Here is an 11,960-nt window from a genome sequence, read left to right as displayed (position 1 = left end):
AGGGCACATCAGCAAGGTGAGCCAAAACAAGAGCACTTGGCTCTCTCAGCCACTACCAAAGGCCACTCGGTCCCCAGCCAGACCTCCTAGACCCCAGTAGGCCACCTCCCCTGCAGCACTTCATATTTTCTCTGTCCTGCTGCTGACACTCAATTTAGGACAAGGATAAGAGGAAGCAATTCCAGTTACGTGCAAGGCAGCCCAACCTGCCACTAGACCAGGCAGCAGTGGAAAGGCTTGGAACTTCTCTTTAACACTAACTCTTCTAATTTGAAAAAGAAAACAGCCATTAGGAAATGTGATCCTTTTAAACAAGACAAACCACAGCGAAGCATTAAGGTTTTACAACTTGACTAAATTACCTTTCTTAAAATTTCAGGAATTACCTTCTGGCACGTTGCAATTCTCCAGTAAATAATCCCCATACACAAACCTGCTGAGATAAGAGAATCAGAAGGGAAGAGTCACAGCAACATATATTACCATTTTTTAAATAAAAACAAAGAATTGGGAGACATAGAACAGCAAATGTGCAAGCAGAAATACTGGCAAATTACAGAGCATTGTGGGGAGGGGGGTGATTTTTTAAAAATTATTTTTTTAAAGTATAACCCAGTACTGCTGCTGCTTTGCCAGAGGGCTGTAACAAGGCTGCCACAGGCCCTCTGTGCTCTGCCTCAGGAGGGCACCTGCATCCAGCACTGCAATCCAGCCCCCCCTCACCGAGCACATGATATGAACATTTCACTGGCAGGTGCACTGGTGCTCCTGGGCCCCAAAGCACTGCAGCAGTACCAGGCTGTGTAGGGACACAGGACCTCTCCCACAGCCTGGGCAGGGTCTGGCAGGACTCCCTGGAGAATCTTCCTCCTGGCAGCACCGGGTGGACAATGACTGGGCTGAGAGAAAAGCTCAGGGAATAGAGAGACCAGCCCAGCATATAGACTGAGCTTTAGTTTAATCCTGTCCCCACCACAATTGCTATTCTCAGGCTCATTCCTTGGGCGAACACACTGTGCACGAGATTTGCAGAGCAGCCCTGTCTCATTACACACTTATTTTTGTATTGAGTTGGATCCAGTGACAAGGACAAAACTATCTATTAGGAAACAAATTACAGTTATTTAGTATCTCAAAAAAACGACTGTCTTTTAGAATCACTTTGCCTTTTAATATTTAATGACCCAGATCAAGAACAGAACGCTCCCGGAGGAGCAGCCAGCTGGCAGGTGGCCCAGAGGAAAGACTTCTCTGGGATCAGGGAGCACCTTCTCGAACAGCTGTGTTTGGTGGGATTTGGGAAATAAAGTTCATGGGGTTTGGTTTCAGAACTGGAACAAACACATCACATGGATAACATGAAGCATCTCCATGAGCACAGAGCAGGAGAGCATTCTCAGGAAGAGTGCTTTCCTGCACCTGAAGAGAATGGCAGCAGCAGCACCAATGCTCAGTGTTCCTGGTCTCGGGACACCCTCACTAACAGCTTGCACAGAAACAGCATAAACCTGGTATTAAACCTGAGCTGCAAGCCAGAAGACATCTCTAAATGCATAACAAAGAATTTAGGGACTAAAACCTTAGGGATTAAAGCACTTGGGAATAAAAATGTAATGTCTGCGAGTTGTTATTTCATCCCAAACGAGTATTTGCTCGCAATTCCCACACTAGGAAGAAAGGAGATTAATCTCCCTGCAAAGCCCTATGGTACATGTTTCCCACGAGGTGCCACAACTGTTAATATATCCTATACATTGTATAGGCTGCTGTAGGGAACCATCCTATGTAAGAAATGCATGCACAAAAAAGGACTCCTGAGGATGAATAGTCTGTTTTGGAGATTACAGAACTCTGGCCAGGAATGAGAGACAGAAGGTTACAAGGAGCTCACTCTCCCTTGCAAAAAGCAATCAACACTCACCTGAATAATGAACTCTGTATTGTAAAGCACAAGGTAATTTACTGATCTCAAGTAATATACTCAAACATTACTGTGACCTCCATGCTAATACAAATGCCAGGCTGAAGAAATACTGCCCATCAGCCTGACACAAAACAAAACACAAAGCTCAAGGAAAGGTGAGAAAATTGCATTTTAAGTCTAACTGAGTTATGTAATGCAATTATACGTACTCAAAAATTCTGATATATCAAAATTCTGATGTAAAAGAAATCTTGGGTTCTAAGCTAAAAAGGTAGACAACTCCAGAACAGCATGTTCAATAACCCAGTTCTACTATTTTTTCTTGCTGCAGAATACAAGTTGATTTAAAAAGCACAAGGTTTTCAAGTCCTGTTCTATACTGAAATTGGAGGCTTCTCCATGACGTGCTGCTTTCAAATGGCAGTAGTGGCATAATTACATTATCGATGTAACTTGCACTCTCTGAGGCCCAATCATGTGAAACAAAGAACCATTTACATAAATCTTTCACTAAATAGCAGGCTCTATTACCCCAGTATTTAAACAGAAATAGACTCAATTTCCTACACAGCACTGTGAAAGAAATAACATTACAAGTCTACAAGTAGATGTAATGGCTGGAAGAGCCGAACAGCCCAGAAACCAAGTATTCAGTCAGGCACAGCCGCCCTGCATGGTCTCATTCCCCAGGAAAGCCAGATCTGAGAGCAGCAGAGGGCAAAGCGAGCTCAGCCTGGCCGGCCCCGCAGCCCTGTGGTCACTGTGCCCCAGCTCTGGGGACAGCAGTCCCACGGAGGTGACACAGGACTCCAGCCCAGACCAGTGTCCTCTTGCTCAGAGTGCAGAACCTGTTACCCTGAGCACCTTTGCTGCCCATCCAGGCCACGGCCAGCCCTGTGTACCCTCCAGCAGCTGCACATGACACTGGCTCCAGTGTCCGCATCTCCAGCACCTTCTGCGGGCCACGGGACAGAGTCAGGACTGCCAACATCTGGAACTGCCCGAAGGGGAGGGGGCTGCGACTGTGCTGCTGCCCCGACGTCATGTCCAAACATCGCTGCTCCCACTGCGAGAACACAACCCACAACGGGCACTCCTGGCCAGGAGAGAGGGCTCGGGGTGCCGGGACGGGATGGACTGTCCACCTGTTCCCACCACAAGTCCCAGGAGCTCCGGAGGCACAGCCACTATCCCCTCAGCCTGTGCCACCCGGGAGAGCGCGGCGCTGGCCGGGGCACGGGCTGCGAGCCAGGGAGGCGAGCAGTGACTGCAAGGCAGCGACCAGGGCAGCTCTTGCCGCTGCCGGGGCGGCGGGACGGGCAGGGTCGGTGAGGCCAAACCTCAGAGTGGCCGGGGCAGGGCCGGCACCCCCGGCCTTCCGCAGCCGGTCCCGCCGGTCCCCGGCACCTCCGGTCCCCATCACCGCCGCCTCACCGGCCGGGCAGCGGCGCCATCTTGTGGCCGTCCCGCAGCGCCGCACCCGGGCGGACCCGGCCCCGTCCGCGCCGAGGGAGGACTGAGGGACCCGGGGCTGAGGGGGGACCCCCCCGGGGGCTGAGGGGGGACCCCCCCGGGGGCTGAGGGGGGACCCCCCCGGGGCTGGCGCTGCCCCGGTGCCGGGGCGAGCCTGGTCCCTCGCCCGCCTCATTCCCCGCCGGCCGCAGCCGCATCCTTGGCCTTCAGCCGCGCGCGGGGCAGCGCAGCCCCGCACACCATCCCTCGGAATGTCAGATCCCGGGAACCGGGGACAGGTATCCCGGCAAAGCGTGCGCGCTTCTCCTAAAAGCGCCAATGAGCTCCTGGAGTCAATTTCAATGAGCTCCCGTAATAAATTTCAATGAGCTCCTGTAGTCAGTTTCTTTCCAGGCTGTTTGTAGTTCAAGGACTTTCTTCCTCTAACACACTGAATGGACGCAAACAAACCCCAAAGCTGACTTTGCCTGTGTAACCCATCTGCAGCCCCGGATTGTTTTTCCCACCCTGCTGCCGGCCACGAGCGTTCCCTGAAGGTTTCCAAGCCCGTTTCGCAGGTGCAGAGCTGCGAGCACAGCACCAGCACACGGAGCACCAGCCCTCCACCCCCCAAACCCCTCGGCACCCCAGCATGGGGATCTCAGCAGTTACGGGGTCACTCCTTGTATCACTCTGACCAGAACCGACCATTCTCCACTTGCAGAAACCCAGCGAGTAAAAATACACCAAGAATTCCTGCACTCCGGCTTGTCTTCCTGCAAACATATCTATTGTTTTCTACAAACAACAACAAGTAGAATTGATCACATTGGTCGTTATTCTGAATCCAGGGAATTAAGACTTTGCATACCTTTGCTGACTGGAAGGTGTGCAGTCATTTGTAGAAGCAGCAGTTCCCAGCCACAGCAGCATTTCTCAGAAGCTGTTGGAGGGGAATCACGGGCCGCTCAGGTGGCACCATGTTCCACAGCAGAGAGAAATCACTGCAGCTCACACAGGATAATTTGTGTAAAACCAAAATATTTCAAAGCAATGAAGGGCTGGGTTTACACACAAGATCAAATGGAGCCCACGGAAATCAAAACGACAGCCTCAAAGACTTGCAAAAAATAATAACGTTTAAATTCATAAATATTCTAATTCTTTCTTTTTTAACCACAGGGAAATGAGGCAGTGATAATGCAAATTCAGCTAAGGCTTTCCAGATTCCTCCACTTAGTTACTGCTTTGGAAGGATGGTGGTTGTGAATAAATGTAAATTAAAAATCCACTACACAGATTAGTCGCTGTGATAAAGATCGATAAGTACAAAAGCCTTTCACATATAGATGTGCATATTTCAAATACAGATCACTTCATCACACCCGAACTAAATGTTTGGTTCCCAGTTCATGGACTCACTTTAAAACAACCACTGCACTCAGCTAAAGGCCACCCAAAAAAATACACTGGTGCTTTCCAGTGTCCAAGGGACCTCTGTGCTCCATCCTCATGGATCACAAGTTGCAGCTGATACAAAATGCCACAGTTGAGGCCACACTTGTGATTTCCATGGGCCAGAAGATGTCTTGGCATAAACATGCCCTTGAAGAACCCTGACAGCTTTGGCTCTGGTCTCCTCTGAGAGCTCATCTGGTCACACCTTCCCACCCTGTTCTGCAGCATAACAACATTCCGAGGTTCCACCTGCAGAGTCATGGCAGACACAGCCAGAGCAGGAGTCCTGAAATCAACTTTAACTAAGGCATTTATGAGTAACTATGGCAATTACCTCTTCAATCCTATCACATTCTGGGTTAAAACCATGCAATGCACTTTGCTGCCACGTACAAACAAGGACTATTTTAACCTTCCTGTTGTGCCCCCCCGGGTGTCACTGTCAGCCTCCCTGCTCACCTCCAACTGCCCTTCCCGAGTCCCACCGACCTGTACCACAGGAAACAACTCCATCTGCGTTTCTGCTATGGTTCAAATCCTTCACAGCGAAAAGCACTAACCCTTCTTCTTCTCTCACCTCGAACTGCCAAACACTCAAGAAAAATCAGCTGCCTTCTCCTTTCCAAGTTCGCTCTGAGTTTTCTCCCGCGTGTGTGGGAGCACATCCGTCGGTTCGCCATGGTGTGGCAGCCAACTACACGGTTGGTGAATCCAGCTGCCCGAGCCTGCCAGACACAGCTCGGGAGTTCTGCAGCAGGGCAGGAGAAGAGACTGTTGCCTTTTTGCCCTTGGTTTTGTTTTTCCTTTAAAGAAACCGTTAAATACATCTTTGCACACTCCTGTTCTAAGGCAAAACAGCAAACTGTAGAAGGTTAACAGAAACAAGAGAAATAGATTCAGACTGGGCACCTTTACCTGTATTTGCTGTTCAAAGTTCCAGCACCTCTGAGGATATTTGGGTTTTTCCTTTGTAAAAGAATTTCACATGCAGTTCACATACACTGTGAGGGCACAGTTTAGTATTCAGTACAGGGCATGACACCACTCCAGGGATTCACTTCCATTATTAAGCCATCAAACATTAGGAAAAAATAGGCAGTCAGTTAAACAAAACCACAACACCACATCTAGAAATTCCTATATCTCATCTGTCATTCCCTCATGAGATGGACACTCCACCTGACCCCAGTGAGATCACGTGCAGAAGCCTGGTGACTTCAGCAAGCCCAACAACGTCTTTACAGGCTTTCAGCAAACAGGAAAAACTTGTTATTTCTTGGCAGAACTGCAACACATCATCTACTTCTATCCTGACCCATAAAGCAATACAGTTTTTAAGGATCTGACAATTTTTGACAAAAGGTTATATAGCAGGAGGTGTTCTCCACCTCCCAGTGCCCAGGACAGCAGCAACAGGAGCAAGGCTGCCCAGCACAGGTCCTTGTGGCACTGCCCAGGCTGCCAGCGAGTGCAAGGGGCTCTGCCCACAAGCACTGGGCCACAGCCCTGGTTAGATTTGTGCCTCTTTGAGCTGGGGACAGAACCAGGCTGGAGCAGGGCAGTGCTGGCTGCAAGGGTAGTTTGGCCCAGCTCACATCCTGCACCCTGTGCTGCCTGCCCAGCCAGGACAGACACACAGATGAATGGGCAGGAGCCTCTGACTACAGCAGAAATAAAACCAGTAACATGTGACAAGTAGCCCATTGCCTCAACAGCTACCTCACCATGATGCTGCAGGAAAGTTCAAGCTTCTTTGTCACCTGAAATAAGAGCATTTATTGGGTAAATCAAGTCAGTGCATTACCAAAGCAAAAGGAGTGCACTGGAAGTGGAGGCAGCAAATCCCCCCGCTCTGCTTGGACCGTGTCACTCCCAGCCCAATCCCAGTGCACAGACAGGTCCATGCTCCCCAGGGCACTGGGACCTGCAGGGCTTGAGATGAACAAGGGCAGAGCTCAGCTCCTGGCTGCAGCCATAGCCCTAGTGACGTGTTGGGATGATGGGAACAGTTGACACAGCCCAGAGGAGTGACAGAGGTTGAAAAACATTGTAATTACCAAAGAACAATAAATACTGATTTTATAAATGCATATTTGCATCTGGTTTTACTGTAAACGTTATCAGGCTATAATTTCACCTGGTTGCTTTTTCTTCTCTTAAGCCAGCAAACCCTCCAACAAGCCCAACAAACTGAGATCAAACAGGTCTGATTTGAAGGAAGATATCTGCTTAAAAGCAATTTCTGATTTGGGAGGTCTCACCTGCCCTCAGTAAGACCCCAAGGACAACATTTTTTCATATTGCAAATCCTGATATGATGAATAAAGCCAATCAAATATCTGCTGTAGATTGATGCAATTTGAAAAAAATCAACCCTCAGTACCCACCTCACAGTTTCAGCAGGAGATATATGGAAGTCTAAGAACTAAAACAGCATTATTTCGAATCAGTTCAGTATTGCAGAGAAACTTTGTAACCTACCACAGGAAAATAGAAACTTGGCCATAAATTACCCTGCCTGGGCTTGCAGACTCAGCATGAAGCACGTGTGAGCAGCCTCTAACTCATCAGGGTCTCGGAGGTAATATGGAAGTTAAGGTTGCACTGACATTACTCCTGAATATACAATGTAATAAGTTAATGCTTTGGGGAAAAAATACCATTTCCCCTTTACCTTAGCTTCTCACAGCCCCCATGCTTTGTGCACCAGTGGCACCCTGCAGAGTATCCCCATCCTTGCTTCACCTCACTAATTAGAGTTTACCTCCTGCAGATTACAACATGGGATTAATATTAAGCAAGAGCCATCCTGCTCATTCTCAACCTGGTCCTGAGAAGTGCTGAGCAGCATGCAGGGGACTTCTAGTCCAGCCCTTCCTTGTAAGGAGACTAAAAACTTAGTAACTTCTATTCATAGTAATAAATACGTGTTTATTTTATTTTTATAGCTCCAGGTTTGGGAAGGGTTTTCGATTACCTCCCATAAATCAGACTCCAAAGGTATCACTGTGTCACTAAAGATCAACAAAACCTCAGGAAATGCCTGTCACCCTGCAGGGCACGGGCAGAGTTAACAGCAACAACAGTGTCACTTGCAGTGTTCGGCAAGTTAAAACCCGGGGGAGGCACTGCTTGTACAGGCAGTGTGCACCTGTATTGGTACCAACTGCACACCCACTCCTGCAGCATCTAATGACAGAGCACCCGGGGTCAGACCTGGCTGTGCCAGGCACCAAGTACCCAAGAGAGGGACAGTGCCAGCACAGGGACTGTTTCAGCTGAGTTCCAGGTGCAGAGGTGTTTACACAGGTGCTTGACCTCCAAATGCTGATCTTTTGCTCTGGGCCAGGGATACATTTGCCTTGCATCTGGCATCAGGGACTCATTCCACCCAGGGTCAGGCTGATTCCAAAGCTGGACAAGCTCACGGGGCAGACTGGAGGGACGATCGGGAGGAGAGGTGCAGTTTCACACTCACAGTGAGATATGTATAACGTGCCATTCCCATCTTTTAAAAACTTGCCATTGCGAGGCTGTTGGGATGTTAAATAATTTCAAGTTTTCCACGAACCCTGGCAGCCCAGTCAGGCAGTACAGATGTGGCAGGGCTCCAGCCCACTCTCGTTGCACGCCGGACACCGCAGAGCCCGGTAGGACTCCCTGAATCTGTTTGCCAGCATTGAGAACTTGCTTCCATGGCACAGTGAGCAGGGAGCAGAGCCTGAGCCTTTACACTGTGAACAACCGTGTTCAGCATCGCCCTCCTGAAGGAGAGAGAGCAGGAAAAAAAGATCTGTTAGTGGGTGTGAGGCACCAAAGTCAGGAATACACTTGAAAGAAGGAAATTCTGTCTTCTGGTCTTTCCCGTCACGGTTGCTCCTGGCACACCACTCTGCCAGTGACAGTCAGTTCTCTACATAAGGACTTCAACAGAAAGGCTCCCATATGTTTGGGGACAATTTGTGGCTACTGATGAAAAATGAGAAGTTAATGTGACTGGGCTTGTAACACAAAACTCCAAATTCATCTTTCTCCTCTACGCAGCTCCACCCGTCCTCCTGTCATTTCTTATCATACCATCTCAGCTCTGCAGCCTCAGGTTTGAGCTGAGCTTCATTTCTTCAGGCGTTTCTTCTCACCCTCTCCCCCTGAATCCCTTATCACTGCCATGCACACCTTGTTTCAAGCTTTCCCTTGTGCCTGCATCTCTCTCCTGGGGTGCCAGGCAGCCTCTTTCAAGTCCCACCTCAAATTTCCTGGGAGAAGAAGGACCTTGGTGACCTGCGCTCAGCAGAGGCTGGACTCCAGTCTGTGAAACTGTATCTGTCCCAAACAACAACATTAAGTGTTGTGGGATCAAATTATGGTCAGACTAATTGGGATTCTGACCAACAAAGACTCCCTCATGAGAAAGAAAGTGAAAGGCACAACCTTATTTCAGCTGATATTAAAATTTTAGCCTGCAGCAGTCTCAGCCACAGAGCAGCTGTGTTTAGCCTTGTCAGGTTGAAGAAACTCCAGCCTGCCCTTATCCCACTGGGAGAGGTGACGAGGGATGGGCTCCAGCCAAGCTACATAAATGTCAGCCATCTCCAGGGGGAGAATCCAGTGGGAGACATGAGCATCTGGAACCAGCACAGCCATCCCCAGAGCACAGGCTGCAGCACAGCATTGGTCGTTACCTCCCGAGGGCAACAAGGAACAAAGTGATGCTTTCACTCCAAAGTTATCTAGGAGCCAGATACAGAGATGGATGGAGCTTGAGTGGGAATATTCTGTGGTCTGACCAGGACTTAGAGACTCAAAAGCCTCAGGGATAAAAAAGCACTTTCCATTTTCTCTTACCTGCACATACTGGTTGCAGGTGATCTTTTTTTCCACATCTTTTTTATGTCCACCACCAAACCTTTCTTTCCTCTCCCGGTACAGGAAGGTACAGTCATTTATTCCCTCAGTCTGGATGATTCTTCTCATGAGCTCTTTCTGGTCCATCGGTGCACGGATGATTTTCAGGTTATTAGTGTAGATGATGATCTTGCCAAAATCTACAACTGGGGAAGCCTGAAGAAGGAACTTATCAGTGTCTCACCAGTATAAATTCACTCTGCAAACACTGATGGTCCCTGGGCTTCCAGAAGAGCATCCCCTTCACCCACCCAGCTCCCCCACCACCCACAGAGCACCCAGCAGAGCAGTGAAGGGACAGTCCTCATGGGTGAATTTGTATTCTTTTCTAACTATTTTAAAGCTAAACTTGGCATGGTCAAACATTTCCCTGAGAGCAGCATTTTGCTGATCTGGTCCCTCCTTCCCCCTCTCTCTGGATGTCATATGGAGTTACCAGGGCCTATTGTTTTACACACTCTTCATATTTCGCTCTAAGTATCTGTGTCACGGAGTGATGCAAAAGGGATGTTCTCCTAAAAAATGCCCTACCAAGTCACATCAGCTGATACAAGGTGGCTGGTGCTCTCCTGACAATGGGGCACCTGCTTCTCTGTGAGGAGAAACGTGAGGGGGAGGCAGGTGAGCACAAGTCCTCACCAGCTGCAGAAAGTAAGAGTCTCGTGTGTTACAGGGGCATGGCATCTCTAAACACCAAGTGCATGTTGTTACAACACAAACTGGTACTGGACAGCATGGTCACTCAAGGTATCTGTGGTTGAGGAGACTGGGGAAGGGAGAGGAGCATTACCCAAGAATGCAGAACAAATTAACAGGGTGGATAAGATCACAATACTGCTCTGCCTTTGGGCAGGAGACATTCATCACGGTTTGATGTTTTTGGGTAAACTAGATGTCCAGTGTATCAACTAAACACAGGTCAAATATCAGTCATCTGGGTTTCCCACACACAGCTTTATGAGTACCAAGAATTAACAGACTTTTAATGTGTTCAAATCAAGGCCATAAAAAGTGTTTACACATATCACACATGTTCTGTCTCTTTATTACAACTAAAGAGACACTTCTATATCACTGGTATTAATTACATGTTAAGAAAATAGCAAGTGAAACTAAGCTGGGATTGTCCAAGTAGCCAAAGGGGAATTCTGACTGCTGGAGGATGAGGATGCCGGGCTTGCAGGCTCCTGGTACCCTCATGGTGACACTGGCTTTCCTGGAAGCTGAGGTCACGCAACTTTAATGTTTTAAATATACCTAATTAAGCTAATATCCACCTTACATTTGACTGCTCTAGATGCAGTAAGATTCCTGTGCACAGATATCAGTATTTGTGGAAATGTTATATCTTATTCTACCCAATAGATAGATGCAGATGAGCACCAGAAGAAGATGGAGCACATATGGAGCACAGCTGGCAGACACCATTCCCCACTGACTGCACCGCTGCAGACCCTGCTGATCCTGCCACATGTGGAATACACAGCATACGAAATTCCTGGGATAAAGGCTGGGGATTTACAGTCATTCTTTTCAAGTCCCAGACTGACAAAACTGGGTTTTATCTGGATGAGGTTCCAGTGTGAGACTCCTGGCACTGTATTACTCTAAACGTGGTTTAGCCTGAGGCTGGTTCCCAAAGAGGGCACAGCCCTGGGCATCACTTACCCTGCAGTGGCTGGCACCGGGCTGGCAGTCACTGAGCAGGGGTGAGGTCGCCGTGAGACTGTGTTCCTGATCCTCTCTGAAGATGCTGATCCTCTGGGCAGTCAGCGCCGTGGGCCAGTAGAACCTGTTCTCCAGCACTTCCCCAGCCCCGCAGAAATGGTCCTCGGGCTCGAAGCTGTGGCGCAGGAACCGCCGCGAGTGCTCCTTGGTCGGGGGCTCCAGCTCCTGCCCGTCCTCATAGACTTGTTTTAACACTCGACCGCTGTAAGCTGAGGATATTTTGAACCTCACCTTGCGGGGCCGTCCTTCGTGCCGGGGGCCGAGTTTCTTCTGGGGCTCATCCATTATCGGGGTTTCAAGCTGCAGGTCCTGGAGGATCAACTCCAAGAGCTATGGATCCAAAAGAAAATGCTCCCAGCTTTCCTCCACCACATGATGTATAATTCAAGGTTTCTAGTAGTTCCTATCATCTTACAGCATAACTGACACCACTGTATTAAATATTGATAGAAATTCACAAAGAGAAAATATCGCTGGTAGTGAAGTCAAAGGC

General features: G+C 48.8%; 1 protein-coding gene across 1 annotated transcript; it reads right to left on the bottom strand.

The window, feature by feature from the left end:
• Positions 1–8,371: 8,371 nt before the first annotated feature.
• On the bottom strand, positions 8,372–11,754 carry GRXCR2 (glutaredoxin and cysteine rich domain containing 2). The gene is made up of 4 exons (XM_051794233.1): positions 11,434–11,754; positions 10,471–10,490; positions 9,680–9,895; positions 8,372–8,598 (listed from the first exon to the last, which is right to left on the bottom strand). Exons 1-4 carry the CDS (start codon positions 11,750–11,752, stop codon positions 8,419–8,421), a joined length of 735 nt encoding a protein of 244 aa, XP_051650193.1. The 5' UTR covers positions 11,753–11,754; the 3' UTR covers positions 8,372–8,418.
• Between the last annotated feature and the right edge of the window lie 206 nt (positions 11,755–11,960).

This window comes from Manacus candei, unplaced genomic scaffold (assembly GCF_025592945.1).
Source record: "Manacus candei isolate 608988 ecotype Guabito, Panama unplaced genomic scaffold, ASM2559294v1 h1tg000037l, whole genome shotgun sequence".
In the NCBI taxonomy this organism is placed as follows: Eukaryota; Metazoa; Chordata; class Aves; order Passeriformes; family Pipridae; genus Manacus; species Manacus candei.
The sequence above is the reverse complement of the archived record's forward strand: the minus strand, read 5'-3'. Positions and strand labels throughout refer to the sequence as shown.

Excerpts from the sequence above, each read along its gene's own strand:
- GRXCR2 (XM_051794233.1), bottom strand. The coding sequence starts at position 11,752 with ATGGATGAGCCCCAGAAGAAACTCGGCCCCCGGCACGAAGGACGGCCC. Across the intron at positions 10,491-11,433 it reads CTCACCCCTGCTCAGTGACT|ATACCTTGAGTGACCATGCT; the intron begins GCCAGCCCGGTG and ends CCTCAACCACAG. Across the intron at positions 8,599-9,679 it reads CCTGCAACCAGTATGTGCAG|GAGGGCGATGCTGAACACGG; the intron begins GTAAGAGAAAAT and ends TCTCTCCTTCAG.